This window comes from Columba livia, chromosome 1, assembly GCF_036013475.1.
Source record: "Columba livia isolate bColLiv1 breed racing homer chromosome 1, bColLiv1.pat.W.v2, whole genome shotgun sequence".
In the NCBI taxonomy this organism is placed as follows: Eukaryota; Metazoa; Chordata; class Aves; order Columbiformes; family Columbidae; genus Columba; species Columba livia.
The window spans coordinates 210,242,856-210,264,772 of NC_088602.1; the positions used below are offsets into that span (position 1 = coordinate 210,242,856).

At 45.8% G+C, this 21,917-nt stretch overlaps 1 protein-coding gene across 2 annotated transcripts in view; it reads left to right on the forward strand.

Moving 5' to 3' along the window:
- NET1 (neuroepithelial cell transforming 1) overlaps window positions 1-21,917 on the forward strand; it is a 56,243-nt gene that overhangs the window by 24,424 nt on the left and 9,902 nt on the right. Inside the window, exons 2-3 of one of the 2 annotated variants that reach the window (XM_065049332.1) lie at window positions 3,819-3,885; window positions 10,031-10,090. In XM_065049332.1, the coding sequence (XP_064905404.1) occupies window positions 3,819-3,885; window positions 10,031-10,090 (127 nt within the window). Of the gene's footprint in view, window positions 1-3,818; window positions 3,886-10,030; window positions 10,091-19,321; window positions 19,522-21,917 lie in introns of those variants that run through there. The other variant, XM_005504319.3, reaches the window with a different exon arrangement.

Below are 21,917 nucleotides of genomic sequence, written 5' to 3' on the forward strand. Positions count from 1 at the left end.
TCCTCCTACTAGACCACTGAAGAGGAGAAAAGAGCAGCTGGTCTATAACAGGCTCTGTTGTTGCAGAATATCTGTGTTGGTTGTTTGGAGGACTGAAGGAAACTTTTTAACCGGGGCAGATATTTCTATCTTCCATGCCTTTTGTGGGAGATCTTACCTTCGTTTCTCCCCACAGCTGAGTGACCAAGGGAGAAAGTTTAGATGATGGAGTCTGAGATGGAGAAATTTCTCTCCAGTTCTTGTGGACAACCAGAAACAAAACTGCCTGTAGATTCTTAAACCTCGATCCTATTGTACTCCCCGCCCCTACAATTCATTTTTAAATGCTGGGCTTGCCAAGTTAATGCCTCTCGTAGGTGATCATTTCTCCTTTTCATGAAAGAATAGTGGATGTGTAGTCTCGATATTGAGCAGTAGCAGCAGAGATGTTCGTACCTGTGTGATCATCTCTGCACGTTGTCTTTTTGAACATATTATCAGGCAGGTTCCCAGGAGACAGCAAGGATAGTGGGGAGGCTGGAGTAGGAGACATCTCACGGATTTAGCTCCAGAAATCCCACCCCAGCTTGAGCAGAGGGCAGGTACATCACCTTATAGTGTGCATGCCAAAATAAAACACTGCTTTGGATTAAATCCTGTATAATAAGAATGAAACACATTGGGAAGTAAATGGAAACCTACCATGGTTCCTTTAAACCTGTAAGAGGACACAATGATAGCTGTAAAATACCTTTAAAATCGAACTTTTTGAAAGGCTGCTGTAGCCAAATTTACTTGATTATACCCCATAAAATCCCAATTGTCACAGTATGTTTGGGATTGGAAGGGACCTCAGAAGATCATCTAGTCCAATCCCCCTGCCAGAGCAGGAACACCCAGATGGTGTCACACAGGAATGTGTCCAGGTGGGTTTTGAATGTCTCCAGGGAAGGAGACTCCACAACCCCCCTGGGCAGCCTGTTCCAGTGCTCTGTCACCCTTACTGAGAAGAAGTTTCTTCTCAAATTTAAGTGGAACCTCTTGTGTTCCAGCTTGATCCCATTACCCCTTGTCCTATCATTGTTTGCCACTGAGAAGAGCCTGGCTCCATCCTCATGGCACTCACCTTTTATATATTTATAGACATTAATAAGGTTCCCCCCTTAGCCTCCTCTTCTCCAAACTAAAGAACCCCAGCTCCCTCAGCCTTTCCTCACACAGGAGATGCTCCACTCCCTTAATCATCTTCGTTGCCCTATGCTGGACCCTCTCCAGCAGTTCCCTGTCCTGCTGGAACTGAGGGGCCACAACTGGACACAATATTCCAGGTGTGGTCTCACCAAGGCGGAGTAGAGGGGAAGGAGAACGTCTCTCGATCTACTAACCACCCCCCTTCTAATACACCCCAGGATGCCATTGGCTTCCTGGCCACAAGGGCCCAGTGCTGGCTCATGGTCACCCTGCTGTCCCCAGGACCCCCAGGTCCCTTTCCCCTACACTGCTCTCTAATAGGTCATTCCCCAACTTACACTGGAACCTGGGATTGCTCCCCACGGGCGGTGGGGCACAACTTGGGGTGCACCCCGAGCCCCAGACAATGTAACTGGGGCAGCTCCAAGCAGCCCAAGCCTCACAGTGGGCTGACTGGGAGGTACTCTGAACAGTTTACAAGCCTCCTGTGGCTTCCAGGCCACAATTCGGCTGCCTCTGGTGTCAGAGATCAAGATACACGGAATAAAATTGTGGTGAAACCTCCTGGCTGCCATAGAGACTGGGGCTTAGTCCCTTCTGGGAGCTCGTTATGGCTGTGCGGGGCACAGTTTGCAGACCATTAATTACCTCTTTGCTCTTCTATCTGTAGTCAAGGAAGGCTTAATCAAACTCATAAATTTCAGTCTGGGCAGCCTAGCAGGTTAGATGTACGGATTTTTCTTTCTCGTGAGAAAAACGACTCTCTTTTAAATTTCAAAGAAATGCAATGCTCATTCCCAGATTTTCTTCCTGAGCGGTATGTACTCTTAGAAATCCCACAGAATGTTTCCTTCCAGAAATTTCTTCTCCATCTAGCAATCTGTGTATGGTATGCAGCTCTTGGAAATGCCACTTTCCTTTCTGGAGCAGCGGCACAGACATAGTAATTGTATTTAAAAGGTTTTGGCTTATCCTGAGCTACCTGAATGTCGTGTGCTCTGAGGAAAAGTTTCGTACAGTTTTACATAAGTCTTGAGTCGTGCATATGGTACTTTGAAAAAGCTTATTTTTTATATGTTGTTATATATATTTTATAGATTTTTAGGTATTTTGTGTATCTATATATTTAGATATCTAAGTCTGTGTGTATATATATATATATATATATATACCGTATATGGCATATTTACTATTCTAACCACTTTGAAGCCTGATGATGTTTTTGCCTTCTGGTTTGCCACTGCAGATGATTCTCCCTTAGCATTTGCACTTCTCGTTCAAACATCAAAATCATCCCAAGAAACAAAATCCGCTGTCTGGCCACTGGTCCTTTGAGTTTGAAATATTGTATTAACAGCCATACGCTAAGCAAAGGCTCAGCACAGAAATATAGTAATATTTCTGGAGGAAAGGTGCTGATAAGCTCATCTGCGTAGTCATATCTGCTGCGTGAAATGTTTGTCTCATCACCAAAAGCATCTCGTATTCCTTTACATTTTGCTTTCAATGATGTACACTTCATATAACATTTATCTGGTCACTTTGCATTGGCTGGTAAAAGTGCAAAAGTGTTTTCTGGGTGGTTGACTTATATTTTCCAAGCACCAATCCAGAGCACCCCACCCTGCACAAACCTTTTCTCTTCTGATACAGAGAGCTGCTGACGTTCAATCCTACCAATGCTCCGTGAGCCGAATTTTCAGCAATGCTGGAGCGCAAACCTCCTCAAAGTCAGAAAGGTTTTGCATTCCTATATCACTTCCAGGTTTTTCATAATCCTGCGGGATGGGAGGATGAAGAAAAAAGGTGCAGCTGGCGAGGAGATGCCTTTTGTGTCTGAGTTTGTGACAGCAAGGGGGAAATCTTCTCCGCATTAGGTGATACAGCTGGCTGCCTTTGAAAAAGAAAACAAGTGTGTGGCCCGTTTGGGACTAAAATTCTACATGTTTCTCCATACTACAGCCAAAATAAGCTTTAAAAAATTGTTGCTGGAAACATACCTTAAGTCCACCAGACAGTGAAAGTTGGAACGTAACTTGTTTGCTTAACTCGGTGCGAGTACAATAAATGACTTGCATAAGGCGATTCGTTTACCATTGTTCAAAGAGCAAGGATTATACAAACGGCCTATTGTGTGGAGTGCTTTCTGGTGGTTTAACTTTCTTGGGTCGAGAAATGACTTAATGAAAGACCACAACTCAATTCCTGGTTGTAATTTTATGGGAAACTACAGGGCTGCATTGTCAAAGGTGCAGTTTGTTGCCTCTGCTTCATTAACCTTGGAAAATGAGGCCATAATATTATTGATTATTATTGTTTTATCCTTCCTCTTGGTCAGATTGATAGGTTTGTTATCAAAGGGAGATTTTCCTCCAGACCAGCCTGCAGGTCCCACCTCTTACAAAGAGCCATTTATTGTAGCAAACTGGGATTTTTAATCTAACACCTACAATCGTGGTGGAGAATATTGGCAACCCTTGTGGTCTTTCTTTCCCAAATTCTGTCCTACATCGTTGTCTTTGCAGCTTTTGTGCTTGGAGCTGAAGACGTACGATACCATCAAAGCCGTGGAAAAGAGATGTAGTTTATCGATTGCTACAACAATCTGTAAATGACTTATTTTATTCCTTATTTTTTGCTGCTTACAGGTACCCTCTGAGACGAGGCAGCTCCTTCACGTTTCTGACTCCGGGATCACACTGGGACTTCACTCTGGTGAGTAAAACAGCTGGTGGGTCCAAACATGCAGACAAAAGCAGGAATACAGAGGTGAAGGTCCCTCTGCCTGGAGGAGAAAGAAAACCAACACATTCCTTTTTAGCGGGCCAGACACTTTCTGAGCCACTGAGGCTCCTGAGCTTTAGCTGGAGGGTGTTTTTCACACACAGGGATTAAGAGAAGGCAGGATATCCTGGACATCGTGGTTTCTTTATAAATTTCTTACTTTCTGATATGTTTCAGCTGTCCTGCCAGCTAAGAGGGCAGTACAACAGGCAAGAGGTTAACGTGGTGTAGAAATAAACTTTTTTTTTTTTTAAGTACAAAAATATGTATTTTTTTGGTATAGAGTAACTACTTAGAGCAAGAACATGGCCTTATTGCCTTGTAGTTTCTTCTGCATCCCATAACATGCATCCCGCCCTATGGCAATGGTTCATATTCAGCCTCCAGAGCCAGCGGCGAAACATGGACTATTCTGGAGGGCGGCTCTGAGGACCTACACTGGGTTTCTCTGCTGAATTGCTGCTCCATGAAGTCCGTCCCTCTTCATGCACTGAGGGTTGCAAGGCAATTAGCTCACGGAGGTTAATAGCGCCTAGAGTTGTGTATATAGATCTTGACTCATCTTTAAGCTCATTTTCATGAGTTGCCTAAGCTGATTTGCCCCTCTGCTGCCCCATCCTCCGCCAGCAAACTAATCTGCCTGAAAAACTTGCCTTACCAAAAAGAAAACAAAGCGTTTGGGGTGAGTTGCTCCAGCTGACTGCACAAGCTCTATGAGCGCCTGTGTCGGCACGAGGAAGGGCGTGAGAACACGTCTGGAGGTGGGAAAAAGGACAAGACTACCTTTTATGAAGGAAATTCCATTTCAAATCAGGTGGAGCATGCATTGGAGACCAGCGCTTTGCTGGCCGTGCCTCGAAGGGCAGCCATGTGAAATGTCGAGGCTCCACAAGTCCAGTGTGGGAAAGGATTAATCAAAACCATAAGTTCTTATAGATTTTTCTTTTGCTTCATTTTAGAAACTTTCATCTACAGTTACATAAAACATATACATTTGAATATTACAAAGCCCTAAAAATTATATTCTTTCAAATTTAAAAATATTGTGTTCTAACATCACAAAGTAAAAACATTTTGATTGAGTTTCAAGTTATTCCTGTTCTTTACATGTTATTTAATCCGCTTTTATTTAGCTATGTGCATATTCAGTTCCACTCTCAATTACAGTTAGAGTGTATTGTGTTTCATGACACAGACTGCAAAAAATAAAGTGGTTTAGAAGGACTTCATTGCTTATCTGCATTCCTCCATCACATCCCTCATCAACCTGGTCCATTGCCACTTCTCCCTTCAAGCCCAAATAGCTTCATTTCCAGCTACAGACAGTGGGTAGCCCTGAACTCCAGCCCTTTCCTGGAGATCCAAGCTTTCCTGTGAGTAGCTAGAGGTTAGTCTTGGACTAACTCTTATTTTAATGGAGCACAAGTCTTATGATGAGCAGCTGAGGGACCTGGGGGTTCAGCTGGAGAACAGGAGCTGAGGGGAGACCTTCTGATCTCTGAACTGCCCAAAAGGAGCTTGGAGCCAGGGGGGTCGGGCTCTGCTCCCCAGGAACAAGCGCCAGGAGCAGAGGAAACGGCCTCAAGTTGCGCCAGGGGAGGCTGAGGTTGGATGTGGGAACAATTTCTTCCCCAAAGGGCTGTGGGGCATTGGAACAGGCTGCCCAGGGCAGTGCTGGAGTCACCAGCCCTGGAGGGCTGGACAGACGTGGATATGAAGTTCTTACAAAGATAGGTTTAGTGTTGGGTTAATGGTTGGACTCCATCTTAAAGGTCTTTTCCAGCCAAAATGATTTTATCATTAGCACAAGTGGCCCAATGAGTTGGTGGCAGAGAAGACAGACACGCAGCTTATCTTCTGCATGGGATCCTGAGACCTCAGTGCTTGCCCTGATGGGCAATACAGCTGATGGCCTGATCAGATGCTACCAAATCATAAAATCACAGTTTATGTTGGGAAAGGAGGCCCAGAAGACTGACTGCCTGATCAATTCTCCAAGCAGAACAGACACAAACCTCCAAGCATCTTCTTGGACAAGCAACAGGACCAGAAGAAACGGCCTCAAGTTGCACCAGGGGAGGTTGAGGTTGGATGTGGGAACAATTTCTTCCCCAAAGGGCTGTGGGGCATTGGAACAGGCTGCCCAGGGCAGTGCTGGAGTCACCAGCCCTGGAGGCGTTGAACAGATGCAGAGATGAGGTTCGCAGGGATGTGAGTTAGTGCCAGGGGTGGGTTAACGGTTGGACTTCATTTTGAGGGTTTTATTCATGATTCTATGTCTCTCATGTGCTGGAGGGTGTCACACACAGGGTTTTGTTCCCCATGACTGCCAAGTACTCAGACACTGCTCACAAACAGCGTCTCTTCATGGCATTGAATGTACAGCTGTGTGGCCAAAAGTCTGCAAAATATGCCTGGCCTGAGTCTCAGGGCAAGTGGGTTTAAAGAGAAGGACTAGTACATGTTCTGCACAATTCTAAGAAAAGCCTAAGGCAGTTTGGGTTAAAACACCCTCTGGATGGCTTCTGACTGCAAGCAAGGCTGCTTATGGTCTGCTTTCCTTTCTTCCTTTTCATTTAGGAGGATTCATTTATGAGAAACAGGCACTTGATCTTTGTTGACTTAACGGTCCTGATACGCATTCCTCACCTGGAGCCTTATTGCTGTTTTATAACTTCAGGTGGGCAATAAGCAGCAAAACCCAAACTGATCCCTAAAGAACAAAATATCCTGGTTTAAGGCAAAAGCCCTCGGCAGGAGAGACGAAAACTAGACAACTAGAATTGTTTTTAAATTGAAACCCAGTACCTTCTTAAGAAGCATTCCTGGAGCTTGAAACGGAATCCTTGAAATGTAATTAACATTCATGCCCGTGGCATTGTTTAGGTCTTTCAAAAATAAAGTCACAAAATATTTAGATTTCCCCTCCCAATTAGCATTTTTAATGCTCTACCTTTCCAATGCCCCTTTGAGAGCCGAAATTGGCTCTCACGGCTTTTACAGCTTAACAACTTTCAGCGGGGCGACTTTTTCCACGCGACCCGAGTTGCGCCAGAAGGCGAACGGGCCAGATCTCCGATCGCAACCGTCTTGGAAACGTGAGCAAACAGACCCGTAACAGTCGCTTTTCTATCGTGTGGCTTCAAACGCCCAAATCTGAGCAATCTGAAGAGGCCGTTTTCTTGGCACCGCACAGGAATGATCCAGCTGGCCCCGCAGTGAAATGTCTACGTTTTCGTATGAAAACTATATTGGGCAAAGGAAATGGGGTCCAGCCAATGCAATACTTATTGCATAAGTCTAGCCAGTTTAAAAACAAAACTTTTTGGCCTTCCTTTCGTGTCTGGGCTTTGGTCTGGAGCTTTATGTTAAAGATGTTAATATACTTGACTCCATAAGGAACGAATAATATTCGGATCAGAAAGGCGTGGTGTCTTTGTCTTTATTGCAAGTTTTCTGCTGTTAGATGGATGCTAATATCCTTGGCTCACATATGGGAAAAATAATGTGCAGCCCGAGGAGGTGTGGTTATAGCAGCCTTTTATTGCAGGGTTTGATGAAGAACCAACCCTGAATATTTTACTAAACCTGAGTAAAAGTCGGCATTTGCATGTGTTCTCAAGCCTGCCAAAGGTCTGTTCTAAAAGTATGGAGTGTGCTGGGACATTAATTCAGTGTCAGTGCTATAAATATGGTAAAGACATCATGCCTAACGTGAGAATTTTTCCCTCTGTAGTTAGTAGGTCTATCAGTGCGGGGACTCGCACGGCAGAGTCGGTATCTTGTCTTTGCAAATACAAACAGAAAAACTTAAATAATTGGGGAACTTTGTACTTGAATCCACTGCTGTAGCAGGAAAGGGAAGGAAAGGGAAGGAAAGGGAAGGAAAGGGAAGGAAAGGGAAGGAAAGGGAAGGAAAGGGAAGGAGGAAAGGGGAAAAGGGAGAGGAGAGGGGAAAGGAAAGGGAAAGAGGAAAGGGGAAAAGGGAGAGAAAAGGAAAAGAAAAGGGAAAGAGGAAAGGGAAGGGGAAAAGGGAAAGGAAAGGAGGAAAAGGAAGAGGAAAGGAAAAGGAAAGGGAAAGAGGAAAGGGGAAAAGGGAGAGGAAAGGAAAAGGAAAGGGAAAGAGGAAAGGGGAAAAGGGAGAGGAAAGGAAAAGAAAAGGGAAAGAAGAAAGGGAAGGGGAAAAGGGAGAGGAAAGGGAAAGGGGGAAGGGAGGGGAAAGGAAAGGAGGAAAAGGAAGAGGAGAGGGGAAAGGAAAGGGAAAGAGGAAAGGGGAAAAGGGAGAGGAAAGGAAAAGAAAAGGGAAAGAAGAAAGGGAAGGGGAAAAGGGAGAGGAAAGGGAAAGGGGGAAGGGAGGGGAAAGGAAAGGAGGAAAAGGAAGAGGAGAGGGGAAAGGAAAGGGAAAGAGGAAAGGGGAAAAGGGAGAGGAAAGGAAAAGAAAAGGGAAAGAAGAAAGGGAAGGGGAAAAGGGAGAGGAAAGGAAAAGAAAGAGGAAAGGAAAAGGGAAAGAGGAAAGGGGAAAGGAAAGGAAAAGGGGAAAAGGAAGAGGAGAGGGGAAAGGAAAGGGAAAGAGGAAAGTGGAAAAGGGAGAGGAAAAGAAAAGGGAAGGGGAAAAGGGAGAGGAAAGGAAAAGAAAGAGAAAAGGGAAAGAGGAAAGGGGGAAAGGAAAGGAAAGGAAAGGAAAGGAAAGGAAAGGAAAGGAAAGGAAAGGAAAGGAAAGGAAAGGAAAGGCCTAAATATAAGAAACTAGAGAGTGCACTTCTGTAATATTTCACCATTACCTGTGTGTGTATTTAATAGTTAAACAGTAGAGTCAGCATAGTGCGGACAGGACATTGGAGCCTAAAACCACGTCATAGGAAAGGACGAGCAAACGGGAGAACGGGTTTCTGAGAAGCCTCCAGGGAAGCTGGACGCCCCTCTGCAGCATCAGCTTTTCAAAGAAACCACAGCAACCGGGCTGGTCAGCATTTAGAAATAATTCAAATTAATACTTGCATTCAGACATTTTAAATGCACTCCTGATGATGACAGGTGACTATTAAAGCTGAAACTTTAAAGTTATTTGAATATATTATTAAATTCTAAGAAAACAAGAGCTACGTATTTGCTCCTGGGGGAAGGTCGAGCTGCTGGACTGGGAAAGCACAAAGCTGAAATTGGCTGAATTTCGGAGTGGAGCTACAGAGAGGTTGTTTTCCTCATTTCACCTAGTTCAATATCCAGACAACATGTAGACCAATATAGAAATACAAAACAATTTCTTTTCCTTTGTACTTAATGAAGTGAAAGAGAATGAACTTGACTCATTCTGAAACGCTGGAGGACGAGAGTCAAACGCAGGATGAAAATCAACCACTTGTTTCGTGCATGACCAAACAATTTATGCTCGTGACCCATGTATTTTCCAGACCAGGTGGTCTACAGGCTGATCCACAGTCTAACAGGATGAGTCCACAATTAGTTTTTCCACTATCTGGGTGATGAAAAAATAACATAGAAGCCCAGATAGTACAGCAATAGTGGGAGGTATCAGGAAGCTCAGTGCAGATGTCTTTGATCGTTGTTCCATTGGCTTGTGCTCTTGTTTGGAAAGGAAACTTAGCTGAGAGCTTCCTGCCCCAAATCCTCCTCTTTCTTCCACAACAACGTTTAATTCTTTTAGCCCAAGTCTCACCCTCTTGGTACCTCACCCCTTCAAAAATCCCAACTTGATTGCTGACCTCAGAACCCACCAAAAAACATCTTTAATTCAACTAAATGGATCTCAAATCATTTCACAGTGGTAACCGCTCCCCTCTGTCCTGCTACTGAAATTTCCTAGTGAAGGCTTTACTTGCAACCACAATTATGGGCATACAGAGAAACACGCTTATAGACACCTAATTTATAGGTATCGATCAGGTGACAAACCTCATGAAACCGCATCGACATGTTTTGCATTTGTTTTCAACCTTTAGGTTTTTTGAGTTACTACACTTAGTTGGGGGTGTAAAGGAAGAAAGTGTCCCTAGACTGATTAATAAAATACAAATAGAGCAGAGTTTAGAGCTCTAACTCTGTTTCATTTTTACAGAAGAGGAAGCGCCGAGAGAAAGAGGATGATGTGGTCAGTCTTTGCAGCCTTGACTTTAAGGTAATCAAAACACGTTTCTCTTATGAAATTGTGCAATATTCTACTTTGGCGACTACAGTGGCTTCTACTTTCTGCATCTGCGTTTCAGCATCAAGAGTTTAGGGCCGCGTGCAGCTGTGTTTGCTCTCGCATACACCTCTGGGTGGGCTGATATCCATAACACTGCTTGTCATCTGCTTTAATTATTTGAATCCTAAACACACCACAGTTTTAACGTTGTTTGAAATACCCCTTGCTTAACGAGAACATAAGCGTTTTCAAGTGCCGGGAAGCAAAACTGTACAAAACCCCTTCAAATGTTGCTTTTGTTTGACTTTAGTGCACTTCATTGTGTTGCGAACAAACTGGACTGGCTGGGTGGTAAATTGTTTAAAGCTATGGATTAAATTGACTCACAAAAATGAGGGTGGGGAAGTGCAGAGTTGCGTCCTTTTTGCCAAGGACTGTCCAAGTTTGGTTTGCTGAAACAGAAACTATTTCCCGCTGTCCATCTGCCCTCAAGATCTCAATGTCAGACGCTTCTCTGAAGAGGGGAAGGAAGGGAAATAGGGATTTTCCTAGGAAGGTAGCTATTGAGTTGAGAGTTAACTAAGTGGGTTTTACGGTTTATTAGACGGGGATTAAAAGTAATTTGTTAGTGGGGAATTTCCTGTTTGACCCAATGACCAGCTCATCCCCTGCTGTTGTCACTGACTTTACATTTGTGCATTATTTATTAGCCTCACTTAACCTGGTGACTGCTGGATGCTTTGTGACCGATAATCCTCTCCAACAGCCTAACTCTAGGCTTTGACCTCTCTAGACTAAGATCTCCTGTTCCAGATAAGACCAGCCCTGTAATTTCCAAGTAGAGGAGGGAAAAGAGCAAAAAAAAAACCCAAAATTATCTTCAGAAGGCTGTGACACAGCAGGGCTGATGCCTCTGAACTGACTGTGTTTTGGGTTGGGTTTGTTTCTGAGGTCTTTCTGGTTTTCTGATGCAGATGGGAGTGTTATGGCTTGAAAATCTGCCCTCGGGGAAGAGGATTTTCTTTTCTTTTTAATTGGACTACCTTTCTATGTGTTGAACAAAATTGCACGGCTTAGGGTTTCTCCCACAAAGCAATCGCTTCGAGGTGAAACTAAAATATCAACAGTCATTTGTGTACTTGCCTTTTGGGAGTTTGAACAGAAATCTTGCAAGGAAAGAGGGAAATCCCTGGGCTAACACAGCCAAAGTTCAGCCTGCAGCTTTTGTTTAACTTGACTTGTATTCTTTTGAAAGGGTCAGGATCTCCAGGCCATTTGTGAGTTTGAGGCAACACCCACCAAACACACTCCAGTGTTCTTCTTCAAATACATTAACTGATTGGATTGTAATTTTCAGGCTTTTTTTTAAACCAACTCTCAAGGTTATTAAAAATTGCAGGAGTGCCACAGTCTACTATTTATAGTCAGATTTGCAAAACTCATCACCATGACTTCTGAGTCTCATTGAGCACTTATGGTATAGTACAGATTATACTTTGCCCTGTCTAGATTTGATGAGGGTGAACCAACCAATAGCCTGAAATTTGGCTCCATCATTTATTTAATCGATGAATTGCCACCCCGCGAGACCTGGACAGGCTGGAGAGTTGGGCAGGGAAAAACTTAATGAAATATAACAAGGGAAAGTGTAGACTCTTACATCTGGGTAGGAACAACCCCAGGTTCCAGTATAAGTTGGGGAACGACCTATTAGAGAGCAGTGTAGGGGAAAGGGACCTGGGGGTGCTGGGGACAGCAGGGTGACCATGAGCCAGCACTGGGCCCTTGTGGCCAGGAAGCCAATGGTACCTGGGGTGGGTTAGAAGGGGGTGGTCAGTAGGTCAGAGAGGTTCTCCTGCCCCTCTGCTCTGCCCTGGGGAGACCACACCTGGAATATTGTGTCCAGTTGTGGCCCCTCAGTTCCAGCAGGACAGGGAACTGCTGGAGAGAGTCCAGCGCAGCCACCAAGATGCTGAAGGGAGTGGAGCATCTCCCGTGTGAGGAAAGGCTGAGGGAGCTGGGGCTCTGGAGCTGGACAAGAGGAGACTGAGGGGGGACCTCATGAATGTTTACAGATACACAAAGGGTGAGTGTCAGGAGGATGGAGCCAGGCTCTTCTCGGTGACAACCAGTGACAGGACAAGGGGTAATGGGTGCAAACTGGAACACAAGAGGTTCCGCTTAAATTTGAGAAAAAACTTCTTCTCAGTGAGGGTGGCAGAGCCTGGCCCAGGCTGCCCAGGGGGGTTGTGGAGTCTCCTTCTGTGCAGACATTCCAACCTGCCTGGACACCTTCCTGTGTAACCTCATCTGGGTGTTCCTGCTCCATGGGGGGATTGCACTGGATGAGCTTTCCAGGGCCCTTCCAACCCCGGACATTCTGGGATTCTGTGTAATTAAGGTCACAAGAGAAGACCAATATAATATGTTATACGTATTTCAGCCTATATATTGTTTATCCGTGTCTTACAGATGAGAACTGATTTTTCCGGGTTTATGAAGTGTCTAATTCCACAGTGTAACTGTTATTTCAGCTCTGTTATCTCCCCCAGCAAATACAGTTTGCCTGACAAGCTGTTTTGTCACTGTACTTGTAATAACGGAGGAGTTTTGCCAGCACGTTGCATTCACACTCCTACGAGCCATAATTGTGCTGATAAAACCGCCGTGTAGGTGGTGACACCGTGAAGCTTTGGAGCTGCACCCTACCCAGTGTATGATTTAAAATAAAGGTAGGGGGAAGGGATTGTTTAATGTGTACCTGCTCTTCTGAAAACATAGAGCAGCCTTGTATACTCTAGGTCGTCGTTCCGCATACCAGGAAGATGGCATGGAAAGTGGCAGCCTGCAAAACCCTGGTTATTTGTGTTTATTTGGGCTTTTTAACCTCTTCCTTGTCTCCCAGAGCCCTACTCAAAAGTGAACCAGGTTTGTTAAGCTTCTAATTTGACATACAGTGTAAAATCCTCCTAACAGTACCAAAATATGAGTGGGAAGTCACAACCTGAGACCATAGTGGCAGCATCCATTTCCCTCAGCACTGAACCACCATTTCTCTGGTGCCAAAACACTCTCCTCTTAGAAGAAAGAAGGTGTTTTCTCCCCAAATCATGTCTGGAACTGTACTACAACATGGGTTGTTGGTAATTAACATAGAAGGGAAAGCGAGAGAATTGCAGAAATTACAGAAACAAGACATTGAGGACAGGAATTTCTTTATGCTTTAAAATTGCGAGTTATTTTTGCACTTCAGGTGGGTCGACGAGCAACTTTTTGTTAAGCGCTCACATATGAAACGGTTCCTTATTACCCCCGCAGTTATGCAAGGTGTTGAATGATTCATGGGAGGAAGCAGCGCTGTGTTTTTTGAAGGTGTGTGTGTACCTTGATGTTGGTTAGCAACCAGATAAATACTTTCCAATATATGACAGGGAACAGACAGATGCGACGGTGTGTTTTACCGGAGGCAAAATGAAGCCAGGCTGAGTAATGGGTAAGAATCACGTCTCGTCTGGATGGTGTTTTCTTATAAGGCCTTAGGAAGAGGGATTTTGGAGAGGAAGTGAAGTCTTAGTGAGGACTCTTTTCATGAACCTACCTGCTGTGTCCTCCCAAAGCTTTACTCACCTTTTTAGGACCAATTCTGGGAATATTACTCAGCCTGAATAGGAGTTCAGCCCAAAAAAAGTACTAATGTTGGTAGCAGAGACAAACTGTGACAATAAAGCTGACAGCAACAACCTCTCCATGGAAGGCAGATAAACACTGAATTGTTAGCAGTCAGCAATAGGACAAGGGGCCATGGGCTTAAACTCTACCAGGGGAAATTGAGGCTGGATATTAGAAAGCAATTCTTTGCAGAGAGAGTGGTCAGGCATTGGAATGGCTGCCCAGGGAGGTGCTGGACTCACCGTCCCTAGAGGTTTTGAAACTGAGATTGGCCATGGCACTTAGTGCCATGATCTAGTAAACGGACTAGAGTTGGACCAAGGGTTGGACTCGATGATCTCTGAGGTCTTTTCCAACCCAGTCGATTCTGTGATTCTGTCTGTGATTCTGTTTTGATGTAAAAAATTACTTGGAAAAAAAAAAAAGGAAGGGGAGAGAGAATCCTTGTGTTTGCATTTTTGCTGGTCCAGATCATTTGAAACCATCAATGAGTGTCTTTCCACGGTCAGAGTCCCCAAATGCAACTTGGCTTCAGGCAGGGCTAACACAGCCTGAAGATCATCACTAACCAACGCCAAAAAGTGCAGCGGCAACTCCTTCCTTTAGAATATATATCCACAAGCTTTAAAGAAACACCAAAACCTATTCTCCCCTTCCCCCTCCCAAGGATACAACAGCTCTAGAGGACTTTTAATGGGAATTTTATTGGCGTGTCTGATTCATGCGGGAACGTGCCCGTGCATAAGTTACAAATTTGTATTTGGAAATGGGCTTTGATCAAAACGAACATCTCTGGCGTCGGTTACACCGCGCAACTCCGAAAAACAACATTTGGCACGTGAACAGGTTGGGAGCTGAAGTCAACTGTAGCTTCTCACTCCATTGCTTTTTCCTTGGGGTGGATGTTGTGTTTAATAACATCACGAGACTGGATGGTCCATGTTTTCCTGGTGTTGCATTCACATTCATAAGATGGAAATTGCTTTTCTGGCCTGAGCGCACAAATGTTCACTTCAGGGGTGGTTGAGGTACCTCATTTTCTGCAGAACATCATAGGTTGTATTTCAGTAAAAAAGCATCTTCGCTGGGAGTTGAAGGGGCTTTATTTTGTATTTGTAACTGTATAATGGAGTTGAATGGCAGCTAATTATAGCGACCTCCCACCAGCCAAAATAAAGGCTGGATTCCAGACCAGCTCGTAAACTTTTCAGATGACCCAATAGTCTCTTGATGGCTCATAGCCTACTTTTGCTCATTTTCCAGAATACTGCTCTGAATTTGGCTCCTAATATAAATATCTGGGAGTGGAATGTTAAACACAGCTCACGGACAGTAAACAACTTGGTGTAGGGCAGAGGGGGTTGGTGAACATGTAGGGGAGAAGAAGATTGCCCATGGAGATCTTATTTATTCCAATCCTCCAGTGTTTTGTGTGTTATGCTATACATAGCGCATTAAGAATAGCTGTAAAGTGAGTTTTTAGGTGGATTTCAGTTCTTAGTAAATAGGATTTTGCAAAACACACACAACAACCATGAAAATGAATATGCTCTGAATGTAATGGATGCTTTCGTTTTCGCCGAGACTTTAAGCCGCCAAAGGGATTAAAATGTCGCAGGTTCTTTCTTTGAAGAAATTGAATCCAGATGTCAGGCAAATTAGAGGCATCCAGGACCTGTGAAAACTGGGAAAACTGCCCATTTGAGGAATAACCCGCTGCCTCCAGGCTCCGCGAATGCACCAGCTCAAGTCTCCTCCTCCCCTGCCACTGGCAGAACTGACATCTTTTGTCAGTGGCTCTTACCTGCAGCAGCAAACATCCTTTTTGCAGGGTTTGATATAAAATAAAGCAACCCAAAGCGTCCTGGCTGATGGCTGGGGCTGTGAAACCTGGTCAGAGCTGAACTATGAGGATACTGAGGTTCTGTGATGATTCTCTTCCATGAAGGTAGGCTGAAAATCACAATCCGGGCCTGCTAGGGTTTTATATTGTCTCTCTGCCGTTCTTGTATGTAATTTGCTTGAATACTTCCAATAGAAGAGACAGAATCAAGTCATGAGCACCGACCACCCTGGACACAGGTGCTGGAAACATTTTCAGCTCGGGGAACATTCCATCCTGCCATGCTTGGCAACCCCTGGCACTAACCAGATGCCATGTGTCGCTTAAACAACCGAGTATTTTTAACCATGAAAACTTACATCTGTCTGGAATAGTACGCTGGAATTGGGATGCATGTTTTCATAGGAATTCATTGTTTGTTAATCTAAAATTTATTCGAATGATGCTTTGGGGCTGAAATAACAAAATGGCATGTCAATACCCCAGAGAGCATTTTTATTTAGTAGCAGCCCTACTCAGAATAACTTGCAGGAGCGAGGAATGTCGCAGGTATGAGGCTGCCCTGGACTTGAGGCAAACAGCTCTGAGTAGCAGCAGTCCTCCCTTCTTCATGGAAATGAAAACCCAAGCTAAAAATAAGAGTAAAACAATGACGGCTGGTTGATTCCTCTGTCACTTGAACTCTTCCTGGCTGCCTTATTTGATAGGAGGAGTCACTGAGGTATTTTGCTCCTAGGAGTAAAAATCTCTATTTGAGTATAGAGGAGGAATGTTATTAAAACCCACTGGTGGGAGAGCAGGAAGAACTGGTCTGTTATCCAGCGACCGGCCGGGCTGCATTCTCCTGGCTTCGCATCCACCCCACGTGGGCTGGTCCCTGCCCAGTGGACTGGGGGGACTGGGAGAGGCACGAAGGAGGCTGGGGCTGGGGCAGAGGGGCACTGGGAAGGCAGAGGGAGATGGTTTTGGGTAGAAGAATAGGTTAGAGGGAATCATAGAGTCGTTTGGGTTGAAAGGATCTTCAAAATCATCCAGTGCCACCCCTGCCATGAGCAGGGACATCTTCAGCAGCTCAGGGTGCTCAGAGCCCCGTCCAGCCTGGCCTGGGATGTCTCCAGGGATGGTTCAGCCACCACATCTCTGGCCAACCTGGCCCAGGCTCTCACCACCCTCATTGTAAAATATTTCTTGTATCTAGCCTGAATCTCCCCTCTTTTGATATAAAACCATCACCCCATGTCCTATCGCAACAAGCACTGCTAAAAAGTCTGTCCCCATCTTTCTTCTGGGCCATTTTTAAGTACAGAAATGCCTCAATAAGGTCTCCAGAGCTTCTCTTCTCCAGGTTGAACACCCCAACTCAGCCTTTCAAGCCGGGATTATGGTCCATGTGTATAGTGTTCAAATCTATAAGTCTGGCTTTGTTGCTTCTGCTGCATGAGAAACAATTCTCCTTTCTTTTTCCTTTCATTCCGACTTTCATCAGGTGGTTCCGAGGTACCACAGCCTTGCTCAGGATGGTTTGCCCACTGGAGTAGTTGTTTCCACTACAATCAACTTTACTAACTCGAAGGTCATACTCACACTGTTTCTTGCATGTGTTGTAAGTAGAGCAGAGGCAGGTGAGGAACGTGCAGGTGTCACGGCGCGCTCCAAGCAATTATATGGCTGGAGAGGGGTTGCTGCGGGCCTGGGGAATGGTCATTAAGCCTCTGCAACATCATCTTCTCCACCCTCACTGCCTTCGGGCTTCTCCAGATTTACTACCTTCCCTGCATTGCATGTTGGTGAGCAAGTACTCATTGCCCAGTGCGTGTCTCCGCCACTCAGGGTGGATTTTGCCCCAAAATGGGTATTTATGATTTATATGGTTAGAGCAGACGTACAGAACTCATCCCAGGGCCAGCCAGGAACCACATGGTTTAGGATTTTTAGTTCTATAAGGCTTTACCCACCACTTGCTTTGACCCAAAAGCAGGTGTCCCCAGCATGTAACCCTCTGCACGTGCCATGTCACGAAGCAGCTGGGGAGCCCTGCTGTGTCAGGCCAGAGCTTTACGTTTCCACACCATGACATCAGCAGGTTACATCAGCCAGGCCTTGCATCACCACTAATTAATTAACCTCACAAGACAGAAAGTCAGGGATCTCCCCGCCGGTGAATCACGTGTTTCCCCTTGAGGGCTGGGGAAGGAGAGACACTATTTAATATGTCATATTTAATATGGCATGGAGTGCTTCAGGACACAGGACATCACGTTCTGGTCCTAATTTAAGTGCCTCCTTTATGTGCATGACTCCGCTTCACGCCTTCCCTCTCGGCTCCTGCTTGTTCACCCCTGATTTGCAGTTGACTCGGCGTGACCTGTCTACACCTCAGCAAAAAGAGATGCGGTCTCGGGGCCAAGAAGTGTTCCCAACTCCTGAATCTTTAAATTGAATTTAACAAACCTTTGGCCTTGGATTGGAGGAGAAATGGGCATGTGGGTACTACCAGAAAACTCTGATTAAACCCAACAGGGAGTTTGTCAGCTCTTTCCCAGTGTCGTTGTCCCTTTGGTCTTTTGTTGTTTTAAAAGCGCTTGACTTCACTAATCCCGAAAAGGATCTGAAAGAGTCACAGTCTGTCCTTCCAACAAGGGTACGGAAACTCGCTGTATCCCAAATTTCTGAGAATCCTGCAGTGGACGATCCTAAATGTCCCGGTTTCACATCGCAGAGGTTAAGCAGGCGCAGATTTGCTGAGAGCAGCTCTCCAGGGGAGAGGAGCAAACAAAGCTTAAAAATAATAAACCCGGGAGGGGACAGCAGGACTTTCCTCCTGCCCATTACTCTGAAAAATGCCCTTGCAAACCATCCACCCATCCCATGGTGGCCACGTAGGAGCAGGGACCAGCTCGGCGGGGACCCCCCCAGTGCTTCCAGCCACCCCAAATTTATAACTAATAAAAGGTTGGTTAGCACAGGTAGGCAGCAACGCAGCTGCTCTGCTATTGCCAAATCAACTGGGGTTATTTTTACCAGCACAAGAAACCTTTTATTTTGGAGATTTGTAGCGGTGCCAGGAATAATATGACTTGAAGAAACAAACAAAAAATTACAAACGCTTTGCATCCAGGGCCAGGCCTGCTGGAACAGGCTCCCCTGTTAGAAGGGGAGAGGCTCAGCCCAGCCCCTGGCTAACAGAGCCGTGCCAGCGCAACCTTTAAAGCTGAGAGCAGACTTAAAAGCACAGGTCTAGACAAGGCTTATTCTTTTTTTTGGAGTAAGGAGAGCTGAGGCAAATCATTTCTGGCAACGAGAGCTGCCGTCAGGAGGTGTGTGTCCCACCGCCAAGCTTGCAAGACGGCTGTAGGCGGCGGCGGGCTGCAGTGCTGTGATTGCCAGCAAAGAAAAAGAGGGGAAAAAACAACCAAAAAAGCCAAAACATACGTTTGGCTTCATCTCTTTCCAGCTCACACGCTGAAAGCCCCGCACTTTTCAAACCGCTTTCCGGCGTGGGGTGTGAGGGAACAGTCCCCTCAACCCTCAGTGGGTGCCTGCATCACGCTGCCTTTAAAGCAGAGCCTCTCAGAAATACCATTTTGGGGGGAATTTTGGAGGAAATCAGGGCTGGGAAAGGAGCACAGAAGCCCCTCGCCCGCGGGCATACTGCCCCTGGAGCGGGGGGCGGGGCTTGATTCCAGTGGGCGTGGCTTTGCGCTGGAGGGGGCGTGGTCTTGGCGGTAGCCCCGCCTCCGCCGGTGAGGTCGGGGCGCGGCGCGGCGGCGGTCGCAGAGCGGCGATGAGCGCGGGCTGAGCTGGGGCCGCCGGGGCCATGGTGGCTCACGACGAGCTCGGGGGGCTCCTGCCCATCAAAAGGACTATCCGGGTGATCGACGCGCAGAACCAGTCCTTCAGGGAGCAGGAGGTGAGGAGGAGCGGGGTCGGAGAGAGGGAAAAAATGGGGGTTTTTGAGGGGAAAAGTGGTGGGTTTGGGAGCGTCCCTCCCCGCCTCAACCTTCCCGCCCTCCACGCCTGAGGGGGAGCAACGAGGTGGGCGCGCTGCTCACTGAGAGCCGGCCCCGGAATGGGGTGCAGGCAGCGATTAAAAATAGAAAAAAAAGTATTAAAAATTTTAAAAAGAAAATAAATAAAGAAAAAAAACCTTCATATCCCCTGGAGGAGTGTGACCAGGGAGCCCAAGCCGAGCCAGCGGGATTTACCTTTAAAAAAATCCCTGTTCCTCTGTTCACTCTTTCCACTGACAGGACTTTTCCTAATTAGGGCGTTTGCTGTATAAACCCCCTCCCAAAAAAAAAGAAAAACCAACATGGGGTTTTGTGGGTTTGTTGTTTGGTGGGTTTGTGTTTGTTTGTTGGTGGGGTTTTTTTGCAGTATTGTTATTTTTATCATGTGTTGTTATGTAGATGAGCATAATTGCATCGCTGGTAGTTGCTCGCATTCCTGCTGCAAAAGTTTAGCAGCCAGGTAGGGACCGGGTGCTCTGGGCAGGGTTTTATTGCCGAGATTAGTGGTAAGATGAGGTGGAAAAGAGAGAAAAATGTGGCTCCAGACAGCTCTGGGGCTTGAGGGCTCCAGGCTTAGTCGCCAGCCTCTTAAAATCCTGGTTCTAAACCAGCCAAACTTGGGCAATCTCATTGTGCAAAAAAGGGAAACCAGATGGTGGGAGAGAAATAACATAAACCAGATCTCTTAAAGGAGAGTAAGTCGCCTCTAATTCTTAAAACATGTGTTTTCTGGAGGGTATAACCGGCACGTTGGGGTATCTGAAGTTAAACGTTGGGTCTGTGTTTGATTAATGAGTCCTAAGCCAACGCTCTATCGGTGCCAGGTACTGAGCTGCTATCGAGAGCCACTGAAGTTATCAGCGGAGTGCGAGGCAGATTTCCCCTTTAGTCATGAGCAGCCTGTTGAATTTGAGAAAAGCAGGGGCTCTAATCTCGGTACCGACGTGTCAAGCCAGAGCCTGGTTGTTCGGTTTAAGTGCAGACAGCAGTTTTCAGAACAGAGCCAAGAGACCCAGCGACCTCCTTCCAGCTGAATCTTCAAATAAGATAACCAGGTGGCAATGATCTCTGGCAGGAATTACTCGAGCTGGTGACTTAAAATTCCTTTCTGGCTTAATAGGAAAAGTTTTGCTGGGCGTGATTTGTGGATTTGTCACAGTATTTGTCTGCATAGCTGTGGCACTGGCACGCAGGACATCGCGCTCTAGTAAATGATCCTTGTAAAAACCACTAATTATTACCTAGCACATAGGGGAAAGGTTGCAGGCGTGCGTGCTGCTAGAGGAAAATGTTTGTTGCTGAAAAGTAAAGCCTGGTTTTCTTTGGAGCAGCAAGGTGCAGCTTTTTTCACACTGTGAAGAGTTAATCTGTATTTAGAAGCACTTGAAGAAATTCTACTAGCGTGAGGTCTTTCCTGCCAGCCAAGGCACAAATTTAAGTTTTGTGTGTATGCTTATGATATATTTATATTCCCTTTTAATAAAGAGTCCCCTGGAAAATAAAATCTGAATGGAAGCAGAAGTGCTGTTGCACTCTCATTGGGGTTCTTAGTTATCTGTCGGCACTGTAGTGCTTAACACTGCCAGCTTGTTACAGAAACTTTGCAGACTTGGTTCTAATCTGGGCTCCTGTAAGTAATACAGCGTGGAGACAGGCTAATCATTGTTCGCAAGGACAGAACTAAAAAAAAAATTACTGAGCCAAAGTTATCCGTAGCATGAACCATGCCCAGTCTCAGCTTACACCATGACTGAGTCTGACTGTAAGCGGAGTACGTAACCCCGAGCTGAAATGCAGATCTCAGAGAAGGTGAGGTTTCTAAGGAAAGGGATTTTTCTTTCCCCCTCCCTGCCTTGGATCAAACGATTTAGTTGAAAAGAGAAGAAGAAAAAAACAGATGCTTTTCTTGGCAGTCGAGCCGTTCGTGTCTGAGAGCTCTCACGGGATTTGTTTCTCTTTAAGAGAGGGGAAATAGCCTTTTGCGAAGCTGAATTTATAGCGTACAGAAGTTTTTCTCTTGGCCGAACACCCTGGGGGGAGCACATCGCATGTACAGAAAACCCTCTGGCCGTGCCGATGGTGCGAAATTCCTCCCTCCGCAGAGCAGATGAGGGTTCCCCAGGAGTTGTGTCCCTCTTGTTCAATGCCGTGGTGCTTTTCACTTTGAACCCTCCTTTGCACGTCTCCGTACGTATCAACCGCTCCAAAAAGCGGTGACTTATAATCCCAGGGAGCCCTTTTGTGCCTCCTGTCGCAAAGGGAGAGGAGGAATAAATTCCTTCTGCCGGACCTTGTG